At 45.1% G+C, this 20,318-nt stretch overlaps 1 protein-coding gene across 5 annotated transcripts in view; it reads right to left on the bottom strand.

The window, feature by feature from the left end:
* Gramd1b (GRAM domain containing 1B) overlaps positions 1-20,318 on the bottom strand; it is a 164,437-nt gene that overhangs the window by 68,819 nt on the left and 75,300 nt on the right. The window contains exon 1 of one of the 5 annotated variants that reach the window (XM_031344603.1): positions 14,502-14,658. The exons of the other annotated variants lie outside the window; for them this stretch is intronic. Within the exon in view, the coding sequence (XP_031200463.1) occupies positions 14,502-14,524 (23 nt within the window). The 5' untranslated portion in view covers positions 14,525-14,658. Of the gene's footprint in view, positions 1-14,501; positions 14,659-20,318 lie in introns of those variants that run through there. 5 annotated transcript variants of the gene reach the window in all.

The following is a 20,318-nucleotide window of genomic DNA, read 5'->3' on the forward strand; positions in this document are numbered from 1 at the left end:
GTTCCTCAGAAAGTAGAGACTCTTCTTTCAGCTGTCTTAAAGGCTGAAGGATCGCCTCCCAAGATGTCTATCTCACCACTCTTCAACTTTGAGTAGCCATCTCCCATCTTCCACACAGACACCCACATCCCAAAGGACTGCGCCCAACTCGTCTCTTCTCCATCACCTTCCAGAGCAGCTAGCTATACATGGTAGAGAACCATGCATACTAAAAGTTTGTTGAGTTACTCTAGTAAGGGTGCCCAAAATGCTCAAGTTAAACCTTAGAAAATAACCATTTCACCTCTGCCATGAGTGGAACCAGAGGGTCAGCAGAGAGGCAGCCATGAGTGGAACCATTTCTCTCACCGTTATTAGTTCTAGCTCTCAGGTGCTTTCCCACCCAGGAGTTCAGGCACTGAAAACGACTCTCTCGGCTGTACAAACAACTTTTATCTAAAGCAAATGAGACAGAAAGGAAAGTGGGAAAAAATACTTTTGCAAAACTTTTAAGAACTTGATCACACTGCTCTTCCCTCACGGAATGATCACAAGCCAAGAATCTACCCTAACCTCATGTCCCAGCTCTCCTTCAAAGATCTGTTTCCAATTCTTCTTGCCTAAGAAGAATTCCCTGATAAAATGCCCCTGTCCCCAATTTCCAACTCTCTAGCATCCTTAGAATTCCCCAGTGTAATTCACTCCTCCTACTAATGTACCTTATGCATGATCTAGGAGCACCTACTGGCTGGGTCCTAGACCTCAGCCTGCTCCCTTCTCAAACCCCAAAGCTTCATTTTCCTTCTTCCATCCCCCTTAGGATCCTAAGATAGGTGAGCACTCTCCAGAGCCTTTTACATGAATAAGCCTTTAACACCTGACCTCCCGTCGATGTTCCAGCTACCACTCATTAGCTTATCCATTCACTCAAACCTGTATGGAATTTGTGTGTGCTACATCCACCTTACTGAGACAGGCATTATTAGATATCCCATCCACAGGGAAAGAGAGAACTTCCAAAAGGATGACAGAGAGTAGACTGTGAGCAGCTGATGGAAAGTGGTGGACAGTAACACTTTGTAAAGGGAGAGTTCATACAAAGCAGATAGCCTGTGCTGGAGAAAAACACATGGCTGTCATAGCCTCTTCTCCCCACACAACTGAAGACTGTCACTTGTCCATATAGACGGCATGATTCAGATTCATGATGCAGTATCAGCTGAGTTTCATGATGGTAGGCGTTATTTTATATCAAAATAGGATGAAAGTGGGTGTGAAAGCACATATGTATAATTCGTATACTTGGGAGGTGAAGGCAAGAAGATCAGAAATCAAGGTCTTTGAGGCTATTCAGCAAGCACATCCCTTCCTCTGCAAAAGGCCAGCATGCTGATTTATTTTTAACTGCATGTGTATACTTGTGTATTTATGAATATGTCTCTCTCTCTCTGTCTCTCTCTGTGTCTCTCTCTGTCTCTCTGTCTCTGTCTGTCTCTGTCTCTGTCTCTCTCTCTCTGAGTGTGTACGTGTGTTAATACATGCACATGCCAAAATATATATGTGGAGGTCAGAGGACAACTTGGCAGCAAGGGCTTTTACCCACTAAGTTTTCTTGTTGGCCCTAATGTATTCATCTGAAAGTAAAATCACATTGGCATTAGAGGAAGCGTAGGTGAATATACTCAAAGTTGAGGAAGAAGTCTCTGTGAACACTTCCAAACATAGAAACCACAAGGAGAAGACTGGTTGATGTGGTCACATTAAAATAAAATCCAGCATACCAAAATCTACCCCAGGTTGCAACACAGAAAAACCTCTACAAAAATCCTCACAAATATCTGACTGTTAATGTCTCTAATAAAGAAGAGCACTTAGCAAGAGAAAGACAGCAGAAAGCTGGCAAAGAAGAAAATAGGTGGTTCACAGAAGGACTGTAAATCAGAAAGGAAAACTAAAAACATGTCACTGACAACCAAAGGAATACAAATTCATGCAACTCTAAGATGCCACGTTTTAGAAAATCAGATTGGCAAAGGTTGTAATGATTGCTAACACCATGTGGGCATTCTCATAACCTGCAGGCAAGTGTAGTAGTACGTTTCAGGAGCCTTTGATCCAGAAATCTGGCTTCTAGAATTTTATCTGAAGAATATTAGTCATAACATTATTTTAAAGCTGACAAGTTAAAAATAACCTAAATGTTGAATACAAATGGATTAGGTAGCAATGATACATACTCACAATGCTAGCAATACAAGTAACTTTCACCAGGTCTGGAGGCCCATGCTTATATATCCCCAAACTAGGAAGTCTAAGGCAAGAGGGTTTCAAGTTTCATACTAGCCTTAGTGAGTAGGCATAACACTCGAGTATTTAATTAATTAAAAAAAATTTGTAAGGAAGATGGTTCAATGTTCAACATTTGTATGTAAGCTTGAGGACCTAAGTTCAAATCCCCAGAGTCCATGTAAAAGCCAGGCGTGATCTCATATGCCTGTAACTCCAGAGCCCTGGAAGGTGGATCAGAGACAGGAGGATCTCTGGGACTTGCTAGCCAACAATGTAGCTACAGGTTCAGTGAGACATCCTTTCTCCCTATCTCAAAGAAAAGAAGGTGGAAAGTGATAGAGCAAGGTACCAAGTGCCTCTGTGCACAAACTTGAGTTCACACACACATACACACACACACACACACACACACGTCAGTATTTAGTATTTAGGAAAAGAATATACTGCTAATTATATTGAGTGAACAAATACATCTGTCTAGCTATAATAGACATATAATGCTTTCAAGATTATTAGTCCAAGTCCTAAGTGATTACCTCTGAGGAGTGAAATTATGATTGATGGTTCTTACTTTCAATGCTATAGTTTCTGATTTGTCAACAAAACCAATGGAAAGAAAATTTGTGTTGAAAAAAAAAATGTCTAACTACTGATATGTTTTCTTCAAACACTTATTTAGTTCTTTTTTTTTTTTTTAAACAACTATGAAAGAATACAGAAAAGAAGATGGAATGACAACAACCTTTTGGGATTTCCAGCGATGGAAGGTTATCTCCTACTTGAGATAAGAGCAAACTGGGGTGATGTGCTTCAAGCCTGTGGTCATGAAGCTAAGTCTGAATGACAAGAATGATCTGTACAGGCAGAGGCAAGCAACATAGTCAAAGATTTCCATGATAAAAAATGGCACCCAGCATACTCTGGGAAGGTGGTGTGCCAAGTTGAGATAAAAGGCTTATGGCAGGTTAGAATGGGTGGTGAGTCAGGACAGAGCCAGACCGGAGATCAGACACACACCAAGGTGTCTCTGTTTTCCAGGGGATAAGACACAAAAGCCTATATGACTCCATTCATATGCAAGTAAGTCCAAAGCAGGGGATCTAGAGAGACAGAAAGGGTCACCCACAGAAAAAAAAGGTAGAGATGCTAGTTGGTACAGGATTTTTTCTGGGGTGATGAAGGGTTCTGATGGTGGCTGTAGTAAAGGCTCCAGTTAGCTCTGACCACTGAACACCATGGGCTCGTGTGCTCCGAATGAACTTTATAGCAAGTGAATATAGCACAGTAAAGTGGTTTTTAAAAAGATAGCAGTCAGGTGGCTTCTGTGACACACCAAGGGAAATACTAAGGAGATTATAAAATAAAAAGACAAAGGGGCTGGTGGCACAAGGTGTAAGTGCTCAGGAGAACACAGCCTGCCTAGCATGCGCATGGCCCAGGTTCTATACCACATACTCCCCGCCCTCAAAAACCAGACTTGAAATTAGAGAAAAAAGCAGAGAGACAATGGCAAAGGCCCTGAAAATAGATTAAGAAATGTTACAAAGATAAAATTAACCATATGGGGAGTAAGGAAGGACAAATAAAAAGTGGTAGAGAAAGGCTAGAAAGATGGCTCAGCGGTTAAGAGCACTGACTACTCTTCCAGAGGTCCTGAGTTCAATTCCCAGCAACCACATGGTGGCTCACAACCACCTGTAATGGGATCTGAAGCCCTCTTCTGGTGTGTGTCTGAAGAAAGCTACAGTGTACTCATATAAATAAAATAAATAATATTTTTAAAAAATGGTAGAGAGTTTCCAGTGTAAATGACTGGGAGGAGCCAACCATGGTGACACGTGCCAAATAATCCCAGCACTGGGGAGCCTAAGGCACAACGATCACCATGACATCAAGATAAGTCCAGACTACAGACTGGGACCCTGTCACAAGAACAACAACAGAAATGACAGATCGGATGTGAGAAAGGTTTGGGCAGGAGACTTAACATTCATTTTCCAAGCAACAAATTCAAGAAGGAAAAAAAAAGCAGTATGCAATTTTAATTTAGAATCCTTTTCCTGACAACGATGGCTATAAGTGTCTAGTGACTGGTGCCAAAAACAGTTATTCACTGCATTCGGAGCTACTGATCAGCCCCAAAGTGGTTCTAACTTATGCCTAGGAATATACTCAGGAGAATTAGTCAGAAGACGGTAGCAAGTAGGAAAAGCCAACCCTCCGGCTGCACACCCCACTTTCAGCATTTAACAAAGCTTATGCTTAGCCCACCCTAAGTGTACATTCGTCAAAAGGGATATTACTAGTACTGCTACAAACACCTCGGGTTAGACAGTGGCTCCTCGCTGGCCGGGTGGGGCTGTGGTTGGCTCCCACTACTGATTGATGAGCCTCACCAGAATATTATTTTGTTTATTTATATCAAAGAAGGCAAGAAAATGAAATAGAAGCGATTTGGAAGTCTAAAAGAAATCTTTCGGACATGCCAGAAGTTGATATATGTAAAATAAATGCAGAAGGGGAGCAGGGAGTGGGGGGGGGGGCATGTGCTCTGCAAAGCAAATCACCTTCAACAGCCAATGGTCGTGTCCCAAATTTGTATATTCCATGTCAGTCGAATTAAGGCTATGAAGAACAAAGGAGTTTTGCATGCCATGTCCTAATGCCTTCTACCCCCATGTAAAAACCTATGACCATCAGGAAGGATAAAAGTTGAGGTCGCTGCAGGGAAGCTATTATGAAACAAGAGGCTCCTGGTCTCCGGAGAACAGGTCCAAAAAAAGATCTGAACTGAAAGATGAATCTATTTGCACCACAGCAGAGGAAACATCCAATCCTCTCCAGTGGGATTTTCCTGGATGGTGCCACCTGAACCAGGGACCCAGTTTTGGCTCCTCTACTCCAGCAAGCAGCCTTCCCAACCTGCACCCAGGGCAAAAACCAGTTCTTACCAATGTTTATTCCTACAGCTAAGCTCAATGAACGCTCAAGGATTCTTAGTAGAGTGAATGAACGCATCGTTAAGTTAAAGCCAAACATAGTGGGAACTCGTAAAGAACTGTAGGAGAATTGTATTCTGAGGCTCATCAGCACAAAGCAGGGGCAGGGGGATCTCAGATGTGATACTGCTGTCACCTTAGAGGGTGTGTCCTGCTAAAGTCACACCCTTCCTTGTGATTAAACACCAGAGCAAGTTCCAGCCTCCAATGAAGTAGTCAAGCAACGATGCTCATGTGTGGCAAGATGGAAAAGTTCTAGCAATGCGGCCAAGACAGAGCTTGAAAGGGGGCTCACTTGAGAGAAGGCTGGAGCTGACTGCAAGTGACCCTGAGTCCTAAGAAGGCAGAGACAGAAGAGAGAACAATCAGAGTTCTCCAGCTCCATCTAGAATGGGACAATATGTCTTGATTGGTTGGAAGGCAACGGCTGTGCCACACTCTTCATACAATGCCAAACATACAATATTCTGAGAGCACCTTACATTCACAAAGTGGCTGTGAGTGTCTGGCAGAGAGGAGATGCTGAGTGTTCACATCCTGGAGCTTAGCTCCTTAAACCTTCTCTCTGCTCTGTCATTTGGCCCTGAGACTCTTGTTTTGTCACCTATGATATGGGACAATTAAATACCAACTTTCTAACAGGACTGTAGAAGGAGTGTGTATGTGTGTGTTGGTTCTAAGAATTAAAAGCAGGTTCTCCTAAGTGTTCTCTCTCCTCTGTTTCTCTCTCTGTGTGTCTCTGTCTCTCTCTGACTCTCTCTGTCTCTCTGTCTCTGTCTCTGTCTCTGTCTCTGTCTCTCTCTCTCTCTCTCTCTCTCTCTCTCTCTCTCACACACACACACACACACACACACATATACATGCACACACACCTCCTAGCCCCTGTTACTTTTTCAAAGGTCTTTTTCACAAATGCTCCCATATTACAAACATCAAGCTCTCGCCTCAAGGATCATACCCACTGAACTGGAAAATGCATCTCAGGGCTTCTTGGTCATCCTGGGCCTGAGGGGTTTCCTTTTGCATGTGTGTGGGAAGAAAGGGGGTTCAGGAGTCTACATATCTTCTAAGATATCTCTCCCTGGACTGTGTTTTGTCACTTAAGCTTCTACCCCAGCGTCCACATGCACCCCATGTCCCTCTCCCTTCTAGTGGACCCAGTGTCCACATGCACACTATGTCCTCTCCCTTCTACTGGACTCATCTCTCTCCCTTCCACGGGGCCCTTGCTCTGCTTTTGATATCTGTGCTTGCTTTTTCCCTATCTCAGAGGCTTAATGGTTTCTTGAAATGTCAGCCCGTGTCTCCTTTGCCCTATGTACCTCTTCTCAATCCTTTTACTCCCGTTCTGTTCTGCTCTACCATATCCTTGGTATCTGTAATTTACATCATCAAGTAATGCTCCCATAAATCAGTCCAAATATCTCAATTTTTTTTTTCCTCAGAGGCAAAGACTTGTCCTCTGATTGCTTTGCAACTGAAGTAACTAAATGCAGGGACTTAGGCCAGGTGAGAGAGCTCAGAAACTTGAGGTAAGAGGATCGTAAGTTCTGGCCCAGCCTGAATAATATATACTTTGTAAGATCAGGTAAAACAGGGCAAGGGAAAAAGAAAAGTTGGTCAAAGGTGGCACACGCCTTTAATCCCATCTTTTGGGAGGCAGAAGTAAGCAGATCTCTGTGAGTTCAAGGCCAGCCTGATCTACAGAGAGAGTTCCAGGACATCCAGGGCTACACTGTCCTCCTCATCAGTGGTAATAAAGCCCCTGGAATAATACTGTTAGCTAAAAAGAATATACCACAAACATTACCAGTGTGCTGCTCTTTTTGTTTGTTTGTTTGTTTTTGTTGTTGTTTTTTCAAGACAGGGTTTCTCTGTGTAGCCCTGGCTGTCCTGGAACTCACTCTGTAGACCAGGCTGGCCTCAAACTCAGAAATCCTCCTGCCTCTGCCTCCCAAGTGCTGGGATTAAAGGAGTGTGCCACCACCACCTGGCACCAGTGTGCAGCTCTTAAGAAAACTATATATCATCTTGGAGCAGCACCGTTTTTTATTAGGGACCTAGGTTTGCAGGACACAGGTCTTTATTGACAGTGTTTCACTCTGTATTGTAGTGTGCAAGCCATGGATAGTCTGTGAACTAATGGTTGTGTCCTCAAAAAAGTAGATGGGATATTATGTGCTTTTTACATGTCATTTTGGCCTTCTCATTTCTTGAGTATTTTTAAATACACAGAAAGCTGGGCCTGGTAGGGAAGGACTATAATCCCAGCTACTCAGGAGGCTGAGACAGGAAGATCATAAGTTCAAAGCCAGCATGGGCTACTGAGTGAATTCAAAGACCATTCTAACAGGCAACTATAGGATTTTGAATAAATATTTAAAAAAAAAAAATCTAATAAGTGAGCTGTGGACATCACTCCATAGTCCAGTGCCCTAGTCCAATCCCTATTACTATAAAGCCACAAAATGAAAAATGCACTAGGGTATGAATTCGTCAAAAAAATAAATAAAATATTTTTAAAAGTAAAAACCAAATGCACTGGGATAATCTTGCCTTGCAAAGTAAACAAAAATAAAATAAAATAAAAACAAAATAAAATAAAAATGAGCTGCAAGCTGAAGATAACCTGGATGGATCGTGGCTAGGGTCAGAGGAGCTCTTCCTCAGTATCTTAATGCGGGGCCCTCACTTCGAGCATTATTCCTAGCCACCATTCCCAGTTATAGCAGGCTCTGTGCTGCTTTAGGAGTCCCAACTCACCACTTCTCTATTCAGAAGTTCATAGTCGGCAGGTGTCCTGCAGTCAGCCAGGCTCATGTGACCATTGTGTAACAAGTGTAATGAAGAGGATAAGACCCACGCTGTCCTTCCTGCCATGGTGACTCTGCAGGAGATTCCATAAGACTCAATGGCCTGTACTGACCAAGCACTGCATAAGGCAGTGATGACCAGAACCTGAGGGGACTTGGACTGATCATAAAATAAGTGTATAAGCAGTGAAATAACTGGGGATGGTTATCTTGGCCTAACCTGCTCTCCTTGGTTTAACACAATGTCTCTCTGCAAGCCAAAGACAAAAAAATAGTGTTAGCATTGAATAGCTGGGGCTGAGCGTTGGCTCTGTGGGTAAAGCACTCGCTGCACGAGTAGGACAGCCTGGTCTCTAGAAGTTGCCTTGTAGAGAAGGGCACAGCTGCCTATAATCTCAGCTCTGAGACGTCAGACACAGGCAAAACCTGGGGATTGCTGGCCAGCCAGGCCAGCTCAAGCAGTGAGCTTCAGTTTTAGTGAGACCTTTTCTCAAAAGGAAGGTGGAAGAGCTATGAAGGAAAGACCTGATATTGACCTCTGACCTCCACTGATGAACTCACCAGTATACAAATGTGTAACCACCCCTACACACACACACACACACACACACACACACACACACACACACACACATCACACCATACATGAGATAGATAAGACAGACAGACAGACAGACAGACAGACAGACAAAGAATGGCTGGAAGGATGTTAAACACAGTTAAAGGAGCTTCCTGGTCTAGCCCAACTTTAATCCCCAGAATCCACACAGAGAAAGGAGAGAAGGGAGAGAGAGTGGCTGCAGGTTGGACTCTGACCTCCACATGCACACACGTAAATAAATGGATATAATAAAAAGGATTTTCTTTTTTCTAAATGAGTGTAAGGTCACCAAGCATTACCCAGTTTATTACATCCCTTCATTCAAGAGGTCACTGAAGGAAAAATGCCCAGCCTTATGGTCAATTCAGCAAGGTCGGAGGTATTTTGTCTTCAGTTTCTTTCTCCAGAAACAATAATTATCTTTTCTAGAAATAATCTCACAAAAACCAGGAGGAAAGGGTTCAACTAAGAGCTTTCATACCTTGGGTAGCCATCATCTGATTTGTAGGACAGTAAACGCTTATTGCTAAAAAGGATGATTGTGGCCACAATAACACAGCAAAGCAAGTGCTGTTTAGTGTTGGCTCATTGTAGAAGCCCGGGTGACATGTGAGAACAGTCTATCATCTTAAGAAATCAATAGTAGCAGATTCCCCCAGCACCCTGGGCTATCTGTCTCTCAAGAGATTTAAATCTTAGATGACCAGCACTCAGGGCCCTGAACACGAGGAAACCGTACTCCTTCCCCTAGAATGATAAGATAAATCTCAGTATTCATGGGAGGGCATGCCTGTGGTGCGATGTTTGTAAATGAATATTTAATACTCTCAAATGAAGGTCTGGTTGGGTTTTTTTTTCCAGTATCCCCTGCTGGCTAAAGTACTCCGACAGTCTGCAGGCACATGCTACCGCTCTATAAAAACTGTGGCCTTTCCTAGACCATTTGTTAAAAAAAAATAAAAAAGGAAGCTGAGAGACAAGGAATCTACCCAGTGCTGGCATTTCATGACCCGCTTTCAAAAAAAAAAAAAAAATCACCACCTAAGGTAAACAGAAGTCCCCTACCCAGGCCCACAGCAGGCTAAAAGGTAGTAACATGATTCCCATTCATGAGTCCTCTCTCAAGCCACAGAGAGACCCCAGCCTTCTCTGTTGCCTGCCTTCTGGGAAGCCTCTCAAAGGTTGTGAGATCAAGCTGTCCAGGAGTGCATGGAGATCCCCCCTGGGCTCCCAAGTCTTTCACAGCACATCTCTCTCAGGAAGACCCTCAAAAGGTAAGTATGTGGTTTAGACAAGAGTTGGGGGAGGAAACAGGAAATCACTCATTAACAGATGTAAAAAGAAAGAGAATAATGGGCAATTGACCTTTGATGTCAATAAAACATGGCTGACCATTAATGCCTGGGGAATGAGGACAAAAGCCAGTCAGTGGACTATCCTGGGAAGAAAGGGAGCACAGGTTGGGAGGGGAGAGAGAACTTGAATTCCTAAATTAGGGGTGAGAATGCATCATGCAAACTCATCTGTCCTCACACCTGTTAAATAGGCGCCTCCGTAGCCATTTGTCCCAGGTTTGAGACCTAACATCTGCCTATTTAAAAAAATAAAAATAAAGAACTGAGTTCTCACCTTGGAAGTGCTTCCCTGCTGTGTTGAACTTCAAGCTCTCTTAGCTTTGTTTGTTCGCTTGGTTTTGTTCCCTCCCTTCCTTCCTTCCTTCCTTCCTTCCTTCCTTCCTTCCTTCCTTCCTTCCTTCCTCCCTTCCTTCTTCCCTCCCTCCCTCTCTCTCTCTCTCTCTCTCTCTCTCTCTCTCTCTCTCTCTTTTCTTCCACAAAGTCAGCTTCTCCCCCACACTGACTTTCCTGAAGGTCTATGCAAGCCTCGGGCTCTGTGCTGCCTGTACGATGGAACCAAGCAGATGTGAACAGCAGGAACAGGAAGGAGCTGAGGGGATCCTACAGATGTTGCACAGTCTGCTAGGGCCATTGTGGGGACAGCAATCTGGAGAAAGTTGGCCTCACAAGACTGAGCTCTGTTCTGAAGCTCTGCAGGAATTAGAGATAACTCTACATCACTAAAAGAGTGAGTAGGGAGAGCAGCCATGTGGAGACAGAAGAACACTGGCTTCCAGAGTAAAAAGGCAACTGCCCTCCTCAACTCGGCCACAGCCTTATTCATTTGTCCAGAACACCTCTGTTTGGCATTTTCTACTGCAACCCCTACCTTACTCACCAAATTACCAGCAGATTGAAGGCCAACTTACTCACCGAATTACAGCTGACTGAACCAACTTTTGAGGTAGCTTAATTAAGCTCCTCCCTGATGATGGAGAAATAAGGTGGAGGGTTTCTTTCCTGATGCAGCCAATTGTCAGTTACACACACACACACACACACACACACACACACACACACACACACACACACACACACACTGTGAAAACCTGTAACCTAAGGCATCACCTTGGAACTCTGTGAGTTATGGGAAAGTTGCTGTATAAAGGAAAACTTTATTTACTTAACAATCCAGATCCAAGTGTCCTCCTGGGCCATTTACCCCAATAACATGCTCTATGGCTCCACCAGTAGAAATCAGTTTCTAGACTTGTTAGTTGCATGTATCTAGCCAATAGCATTGACTGACTTGTGCTATGTGTACAGGGAAGGGGGGCTTAACTGTTTTCTAGAAGGCTAGGGTCACGAATGACTGTTTACACACTTTAAATGACTACATTCCTTGGCAAAGGGTTACAAATAATGAAACCTTAATCAACATTTGTAAAAAGAAGGGATGGGTGAATAGATGGACTTGGAGACCTTGAACCTTGGCAACAGAGAAACATCTTGCTATCATTATGGTTGTCCTCAGCTTATGAGAGGGCTGATGAAACCATTCAGTGGGTAAAATGCTTGCCATAAAGGCACAAGGACCTGAGTCTGGATCCCCAGCACCCATGTAAAAATAAAGTTGGGCTTGGTTCACACACTTTGCAGCAAACGCCGAATTCCTTGAGCCCACTGGTCAGCCAGCCTGCCTAAATTTTAGCTCCAGATACAGTGACGAGAACTGGTCTCAACAAGCAGGCCAACAGCAATTAAGGAAGACACTCAGATGCCAACCTTTGGGTTCCATAGTCATACACAGAGAAAGCACATATATATACAGACAGGCACACAAGCATATGTTTACACACATATATTAGTGAAGGCAGGCATGAACTAGTTACATAAATCTAACCTAAACAGTTTATGACTCCAGGCCTCAGTTTCCCTAGCTCCAACACAGAATAGACAGTCTGTCAACACAGAACACATACTTCGTTGGGATATAGTATGAGTCAAATGAGATAACTTTTCTATAATCTTCAAAGTCTAGTAAATGATCTAATGAGACATCAGAGCGGGAATGGACAGTACAGAGTGTAGTCTTGCATACAGAGAAAGTAGGCTGCAAGAGTCACCAAGAACAGTTGGACTGCTGCAACCTGACCCTACAGCAAACCCTGACACATACACAAAAACCGATTTCCTGGTGTATGCCTTAACCTCTGCCTCAGCTTCCCAGTTTGTAAAATGAGGGATCATAGTTGTAGTACTGCACGGCCCGTGCTAATACATGCAAAGTACTTAATGGAGCTTGACACAAAGTAAAGTTCAGAAAGTGGCAGAGCACTACTTACTTCGGTTAGGAGCATGAGTACCACCATCTTTCTGTCACCTATACATAGGAGGAATCCTAGAAGTATTCCTAGAGGTGATTCCAAACATTAGAAAGCTTGCTAATTCCATGCTCGTCCATATGCATTTAGACAGTAATACCCAGGACAAGAAGGTCATCATCTTGCCTCATGCGGATAGGGCACACCTAACATGGAATGGCAAAGGGAGCCAGCCACTTCTCATCCAAAACAGCCACAACACAACTACAAAGAGGAGACCCAGTGGACTAATGTGTCTGTCATTCATGAGACAGAAGGTCACAGATCGAACAGCATTCAGACTGGCGTAAATGACAGAAATATTCCCTGATTCTGTTCATCCGAAGAAGACAAGGCTGGGCAATTACGGCTCCCAGCTGAGCACTGCTCTCCTTGTTGAAATGCATCAAGAGATACTCACGACAGATTTCAAAGGCAAACATCTCTGCATGTCCCCGAGGGACCAAGCCAGGCTGAGCCAAGAAGCGCCTGTGTTAAAGTGATGTCTCATCTGAATGACAGTCAGTGTACCTAGGTCCCAAGCTGAGTATGCTGACAACAGGGGAAGAAAGGTGCTGAGTGATTTTGATAAAGAACCCAGGGTCTTTGTGCTTTCAGAAGTACCTGCACTTTTCTGAGAGGCTTGGATTTAGTCTACTGAGGAATGAGCGCAGCTCTGACCACCCATGTGGGTCTAGGACTACTAATGACAAGACACAATTTATCACACGGTGGGACAAGCAAACCCCCAAGAAAGCAAGGACAAGGATAGCTGTAGGACTGGTACTCCCTCGTCTCAAACTCAAAGGAGATGCTTCAGCACAAGGACCCAGCACCCTAGCACCCAGTGCTAAGAGGAGCAACTCAATGCTAAGCGGTCACCGCTTCTCACCCAACGCTCGCTCTGGAGCTTGCAGTTATTATGAGCTAATCTTGCAGAACTCAGCTCCACTCTCTGTCCTTCCCAAGGCCCTCTAAAGAATGCTCACGCTTGCAGCAGGAGAGCTACACTTTGCTGGGGTTGGGGGTTGGGTAGGGGCTTCTAGAAAACCAGGAGTGACCTGCAACCAGGCTAAGACTCCTTGGAGAAAGTGCTTGATCCTACCCCTGATTCTAAAGATCAACCTGCCACCCATAGGAAGGCTCTCCCCCTACCCCCAGCCAGCCTGGACAGCAGGTCCACAGGGAAGGTAGGCTGCATTCCTGCAGAGAGCCTCCCCAAGCTTTTCTCTCCTCCTCCTTCTCCTACCTCCACCCTCTTCAAGGAGTTAAAGCACCCTCCCTCCCTCCCTAACCCTGGGAGCCTTTCTCCTCCTAGGCAGCTGCACAGGCCGCCCTGCGGGGGTACCAGATTCCTGGTAGGACAAAGTTTTCCAAGCAAAAAAACCCTGCAGTTTCTCAAGCAGACAAAAAAGCCAGTTCCCCCACCCATCTGGTCCTCAGTGGATCAAAGGAGAAGAGGGAACAGTAAGGGTTTTATTTTTAAAATAGAAGGTAAAAATACTCTGCCTACGGCTGCAGCTAGAACGCAACTATCCCCACACACTGCAAAGCAGAAGTTCTCATGCCCCAATACCAAACCCAGCAAGAGCCAAACACTCGCAAGCCCCAAGGCACATGTCTACTCTTCCTTAGCCGGGCATCCTACAAGATGGGGCCCAGCCCCTATCACTCTCTCCTTAGAGAGAGGCCTCTCCCAGAGAGGTCAGAGGCTGCCTTAGCTGTGGCTAGCCCCCCTGGTGATGACAAGGAAAAAAAAACCGCTCCCCAGGATGACAGCCCAGAACAAGTGCGAGACGCACACGAAAGCATCTTTGTATAAAGAAAGCATCTCTGTGTACAACCACCCGACCCCTCAAAGTTGGAGGCTCCTTTCAGCTTCTATGAGATTCTCTCCACAGCCTCCCAACTTCTACAAACCCCTGACCGCAGAGAACACGCCGGGAGAAAATACCACAGCCCTGTGGGTGCTAGCTGAGCCAGATACTCCAACTTCAGGGTTTGTCATCCCTGCTGCCCACCCAGTGAGATAGGCCTGTCTCAAGGAGACCTATGAAAAGGGCTGGCGGGACACACAGGTGAAGAAAGATGGGAGAGGTCACACTTATCCATCCTCCACTTACCAGGAGAGCTTGAATCCTTTCATCAGTACAGTCACGAGAATCCACTGACCGTGTCCTTTGCATCCCTGTCACAGCTCCGGAGGTCCCAGGACATAGTGGAAAAGATGACGAAGTCCCAAAAGAACAGAATCCCATGTAATGTGACTTGAGAGAGAGAGAGAGAGAGAGAGAGAGAGAGAGAGAGAGAGAGAGAGAGAGAGAGAGAGGTCCTGCTGCTTCTGCTCCCACTGTCCTTCTCCCAGATCTCAGCTGGGCTCAGAGGCCAAGGGCAGCTTGGGCAAATCCAGCCCCAGGCTGGAGCAGGCTGCCCTGGCTGTTGCCGCCACTGCCAGTCTCTGATGAGGATGGGTACTCTGGTAAGCCTGAACTGAGCGAGCCCTGAAGTTGCATCCACAGTCAGGCTGGCCGCCAGCCACCCACCCTCACCTCCTACCGGCAGTGAGCAGCCTCGGGGAGGAAAGGCAAGGAGGGCCGCCGGGAGGATCAGAGCACCGACCTAGCAGAACCTGCACTCTCCTCCCCCAGGCGGCAGCTCCATGTAATCTCCTAATCAATGCAGTACCCAAGCAAAGCAGCAGCCAGCCACTTCCGCCCATTTAAAGACACAGCACATGTTTTGTCCCAGACAGGGACAGATCACCAGGGATGACAGGGACCAATGTGCTGCATGGAGAAATGCGGTACCAGGAAGGAAGAGGGAAGAGGCAAAAAACCTCAGAAGAGGGATAGAGCCACAGGCCCCCAACAATATTTAAACCAGGTGAGTTAATAGGTCACACTCTTGGCAGGGAAGGGGTCCCGGGTTCCTCAGGATTCCTCAGCTGAGCATACCTGAAAATCCTAGCTAGTACACTGTCCCATGGCAGGGTGCTCAAGACCACCTTAAGTAGAACTTTCCGTTCCCAATGTAGCAAGCCGGGGCAGCCAGCAGGCTCTGAGCTCCCAAGCAGTTAGTTCTGAGCACAGAGAACTCACAGTTCTCTTCCCCTACTGGGGACATTGCCCACATGACCAGGGCATGTGGTGAGCGGCTCTAAGTGGCAAAGCAGCCTTTCAGTCACCTGAAGTCAGGAATCTTGTCAAGGTGGCCCCAACAGCCTGGCCTGACTGAAGACTTAATCAACCCATCCTCACCAACCCAAGCAGCAAACAGACTTAGGCACTCCAGGAACAACACTAAGTGAGGGAGAAAAAAAAAAGTGGACTCTGAACTTTAAGTGGGGGGAATGCTTGTGCCTCCCCAAATCAACTCTGGTTGGAGGGTCTCACACCAACCGCTTCTCTGACTGTACCACAGGCTCCTTTCTGGCCTTCCCCCTATTATCCATTATCTGGGTCAGTAATGCGAATGGATGAAAGAGAACAAAGAGGAGATTAATTATGAAATAGCAACCTTCAGCTGAACCATAATAAGCCTTTCCACTAAAACTGGCCCGAAACACACTACAGCCATGCCTGGGCTAAATACAAATCACCCGAGCTCGACTTTCTAAGGTAATGTTCTTAACGAACACAGACGTACAATCCCACTGCAAACTGCCATGGGGCATGCACTGCTACCTCCCACCGGCCTCTTTCTATTGCGTACCCCCAGGAAGGCAGGGCATGGGCATCTCCTCCCACTCAGTCTAGTGTTGCCCTGAATAGGAGGCCTTTTAGTGGGAGTGATCTTGTTAGTAAGTAATTCCTTGATATGACTTTAAACTAACGCCCGATGTGGCCCTCCAACACTTGACCAGCACAGAAGGACCCTGATTTAGGATCCCTTTCAGAGATATGATAGTCAAAGGGCTATGACTGGTGGAATTCCTCTCCATGCACAGCCCCATGCCAGGTGATGTTTAAATGCCACCAGGACTTCTGCAAACATGACCAATTGCATTTTTAAGGATCCTTGCACCTGTATCCAGGCCATACATTCAGCACAGGAATTAAGGAGGTCTACCAGATTCTCAAAGTGCACTGAATTTTCTTCATGACTTGGTAATGGGATCAGAATTCTCACGATCCAGCCCCTAGGCTAATGTCACTGACAGTCCTCTATATAGCTGTAAATCTTCGCATTGATCCTATTTCTACAATCATGGGGCACACTACAACACCAGACCAGAGAACCCCAAATGTTACTCTCTAGAAACACATCTCTGGAAAAGTTAAAGTTCTTTGGCCTTTGGCCATCAGCTACTTTGGGAAACTCCACAGAAACCTCTTTTACAGCTCCTAACAAGAGTCCCTGGAGGGCTTGTGGTGGCAGCAGGTGAGCTAGGTGTAGCAGGAAGCACAGACTTGTGATTGTGCACGCACACGCCAAGGTATTTGCCAGGGTTGCGTCTCAGAAAGTACAGCTGAACAATAACAAGGGTAGTATTTTGGTATCCCTGATGCCAAGCAGCCAGGAAGATACAACTTTGGGATACAAATATAATCACGTCAAACTTCAAGCCCAATCCCTGTGCATGCTTATTAAAAAAAAAAAAAAAAAAGTCTCAGGACAAGGACATGGCTCCATGGAGACAGAAACAAAGAACCTTCTGCCCAAGCAGAAGGACCTGTAGGACAGACACTCTTATTGGAATCCCGGTGCTGGGAGGGGAATGGAGGCAAGCAGATCCCTAAGTTTGCTGGCCAGATCACCAGTCAACGAACTTCAGGTGCAATGAGAGAGACTGCCTCAAAAACTGTAGCAGAAATGACAAAGGAAGAAGACCCTCAACATATGGTTTCACATATGAATTACAGATAAGCATGCAAGAACACAAATGCATGCATACACACACAAATACACATCTTTTCTCTCAGACGTGCTGGCTTAAAAGAGCTCATTTAAGCCAAGACACAAAATACAGCCAATAAGGATAAAGAGTCTAAGCCAAGGCCACCTCTTCATTACTGAGACTGCTAAGTGCCAGTGTGTATGTGGCATGGAAGCCTGGTGGGATGGGTGACAGTCGCCCCACGGATTCCCCTTGTTTATGGATCATGGATTTTTCTTACTGCTCTAGAAACTAATGCTATGCTTTTCAGTCCATAAAGAATCCAAACATGACTGATGAGACATGGAACTTGGCACATCTCTGATACAAATTAATCATGGAGACCTTGAGAGATAGATAAATGCCCATCTTGTGGGCTTGCCTGCCTTTCCCTTTCACAGACAGCATTGTGTACCCTGAGAGCAGTTCCCTCCCTGGGAAAAAGAGCACTCTGGTACAAGTTCTAAGAAGGAGCACGTGCCTTCCCCAGATGCCGCCTGCCTCTCCGCAGGCTGGCAGCTCCATAATATTCATGTTTCAGGAAGGGCATAAATTATTTTAGAGAAGACTAGGCTCTGAAGACTCCCTTATCTTGCAAGATGACCACACAGACTAGAAAACTGAAAGCCAAAAGAAAATTATTTTTAAATGCCTGTGGTACTGGCAAAACCCAAAAAGTTAAGAATATGTAAAGTTCAAACATTTAGTGATGGCAGAAACGAACGATCCTGGGCTTCAATTTTCATGGCCTCAAAGCACAGAGAGAAACTGGAAAAGCCTATTAGGAGTGAGGTTTCAAAGGAGACTTTGTAATACTGTGGCCTTGTGCAACTGGGCCCGGCCCCTGCTTGGCTACACCCCACCTTCCTGGTACAGCAGGTGCCCCTAGTCCCGATTGGCCACATCTCACCCTAATGATTCCTTTATTAGGATTCAGGCCTGTCCTAAACCTTGACCTGCAACAAAGTACAAAAATAACAAAAGGCCCTCGAAATGATCCTATCAACTCAGTGATTAGTCTAAAACTCTCCTAAACAATTCATTCCCCCCTCTCTCTCACACGCACACACTGCAAAAGAAAATAATTATACATTTAAAACAACCAACTTCTAGTCATTGAAAGGAAAGTTGGGGGAAGGAGGGCACAAATGTTTTGCCAGGAGACAATACACACAGTATACACTGAGAAAAGAACTGTTTGGACATTTACTAAAAATTCCTAAAAATCCATGAGAAACAAACATAAGGGAAATAGGCAAAAAATTGGAATAAGAGCTTTCAGAAGAGGAAATAATAAACATATGGGGAGGTCCTCATCTTTATGAGGACTTGGGAAAATGCAAATTCATAACTCTAACATGACGCTACTTCAGACCCAACTGATGGGTCAGAATTTATTTTTATTTATTTATTTTATTTGTTTGTTTGCTTGCTTATTTATTTATTTTAAGGCAGGGTCTCACTATGTTGCTCTGGCTGTCCTGGAACCCATTTTGTAGCCTATGACACTGGCTTCAAACTCATAGAGATTACCCTGTTCCTGCCTCCTGAGTGCTTGGGATTAAAGACATATGGCATTGGGCCTAGCTGTCCAAAATTTTGATATCAAACAATATCAAGTATTGAGAAAGAGCTGGTGGAAGGACGTATTGACTCAACTCCTAAGTGACAGAAAAGAGCTGCACAAGTGTATCCCTAGTCCACACATACTATGGGTCACTGCACTACACTGACGAAGGTAAATTATGTGAGAGTAAACGAGCAGCATGCAATAATGAAGATCCTGCCTGAAAAGTATTTTCAAACAGAATGCTAGATGGCATTGGAGATGCACAGTACTGTAGTCTACAACAGAGCGAATAAACCTTAGGAACACAACACTGAATGAGAAAGGAAGTCAATCTTTATACGTTCACCTGTAAACATACAAATAATACATAAAGCTCATAGCCACACAATAAAAAACTAATCCTGCCTTGATGGTGAGCAAAGAAGCAAGTAACAAAGAGAACAGCAAGTCCTTCAAAAAGCTGGTCAAAAGAATGTTAGTGGAGAGAGGTTCATTTACTCCTATTTATGCTTTACGCCTAATTTACATTTTGTCTTTTTCTTTTCTCTCCAAATCAGACTAGGACAATGAGAAGTGTTTTTCTTGTTTGCCATTGAATATTTTATGTCTCCTTTAAATACCCTTTTGTATTTATGTCTCTTGTAAATACCCTAAGCACCCTACTTGATGCTTAGGGTAACAGGGTAACCAGAGCCCACTGCCATAGCCCATCTTCTCTGATACGGGGTGAGGTCTGACCATGACAGTGTTTTTATTTTATTCATGTTTCAGAACTTGTTTGGGGCAGTGGCTCACAGATACCCATTGGATCAACATACAGTTGGTTTGTGTTATTCTAAGTTTCCTGGGGGTGATTCTTCTAAACTTTACTGAATTAAATTGGAGGGGAGGGGGGTCTTGGCCTCCTCCAAGTCCCTGGTGCTGTATACTGTCTTACCCTACAAAAACAATGACTGGAGGTTCTTGCCTCATCCAAAATAGGATTAGAAAGGTAACAGAGGTCGCCAACTGAAACAGACCACCTCCACACACCCAAGACTCTTGGCCAAAGCAAGTCCAGAAACCGTATACTCAAGAGTCCGGGTCCATGCAAGGATCTGGCCAACTAGAATAAGTCAAGGGAGAATTCAGGACCTTTGACTCCCCCTTCCCTGTGGGGGTTCTTCCACAAAGGCACAGGCTTGGGCCTCCTCCCGACCTTGCTAAGCTACTCCAAGCAAATAGTTCTGTATCTGGAGCAGAAAATGGATGGCCAGATCCCTGAGGCTCTCCTTGTATCTCGAGTTCTCGGACTCTGGCCACAGTTCCTCTGCCCATTCTTTCTCCAGGACAGCAGAGCTAGCTGCAGCAGTATCGCAGTCAGAGCAGCATGCCTCTAGTTGCTGGCAAAACTGGGGCAGAGCGGTGCTGCAGTCACACGCTGGGGAATCAAAGCTCCAAGCTCAGGCAGGAGAGTCATCAGGCACCAAGAGTGTTATATTTAAGGAGTGTGTG

Source organism: Mastomys coucha, unplaced genomic scaffold (genome assembly GCF_008632895.1).
Source record: "Mastomys coucha isolate ucsf_1 unplaced genomic scaffold, UCSF_Mcou_1 pScaffold23, whole genome shotgun sequence".
Lineage (NCBI taxonomy): Eukaryota > Metazoa > Chordata > Mammalia > Rodentia > Muridae > Mastomys > Mastomys coucha.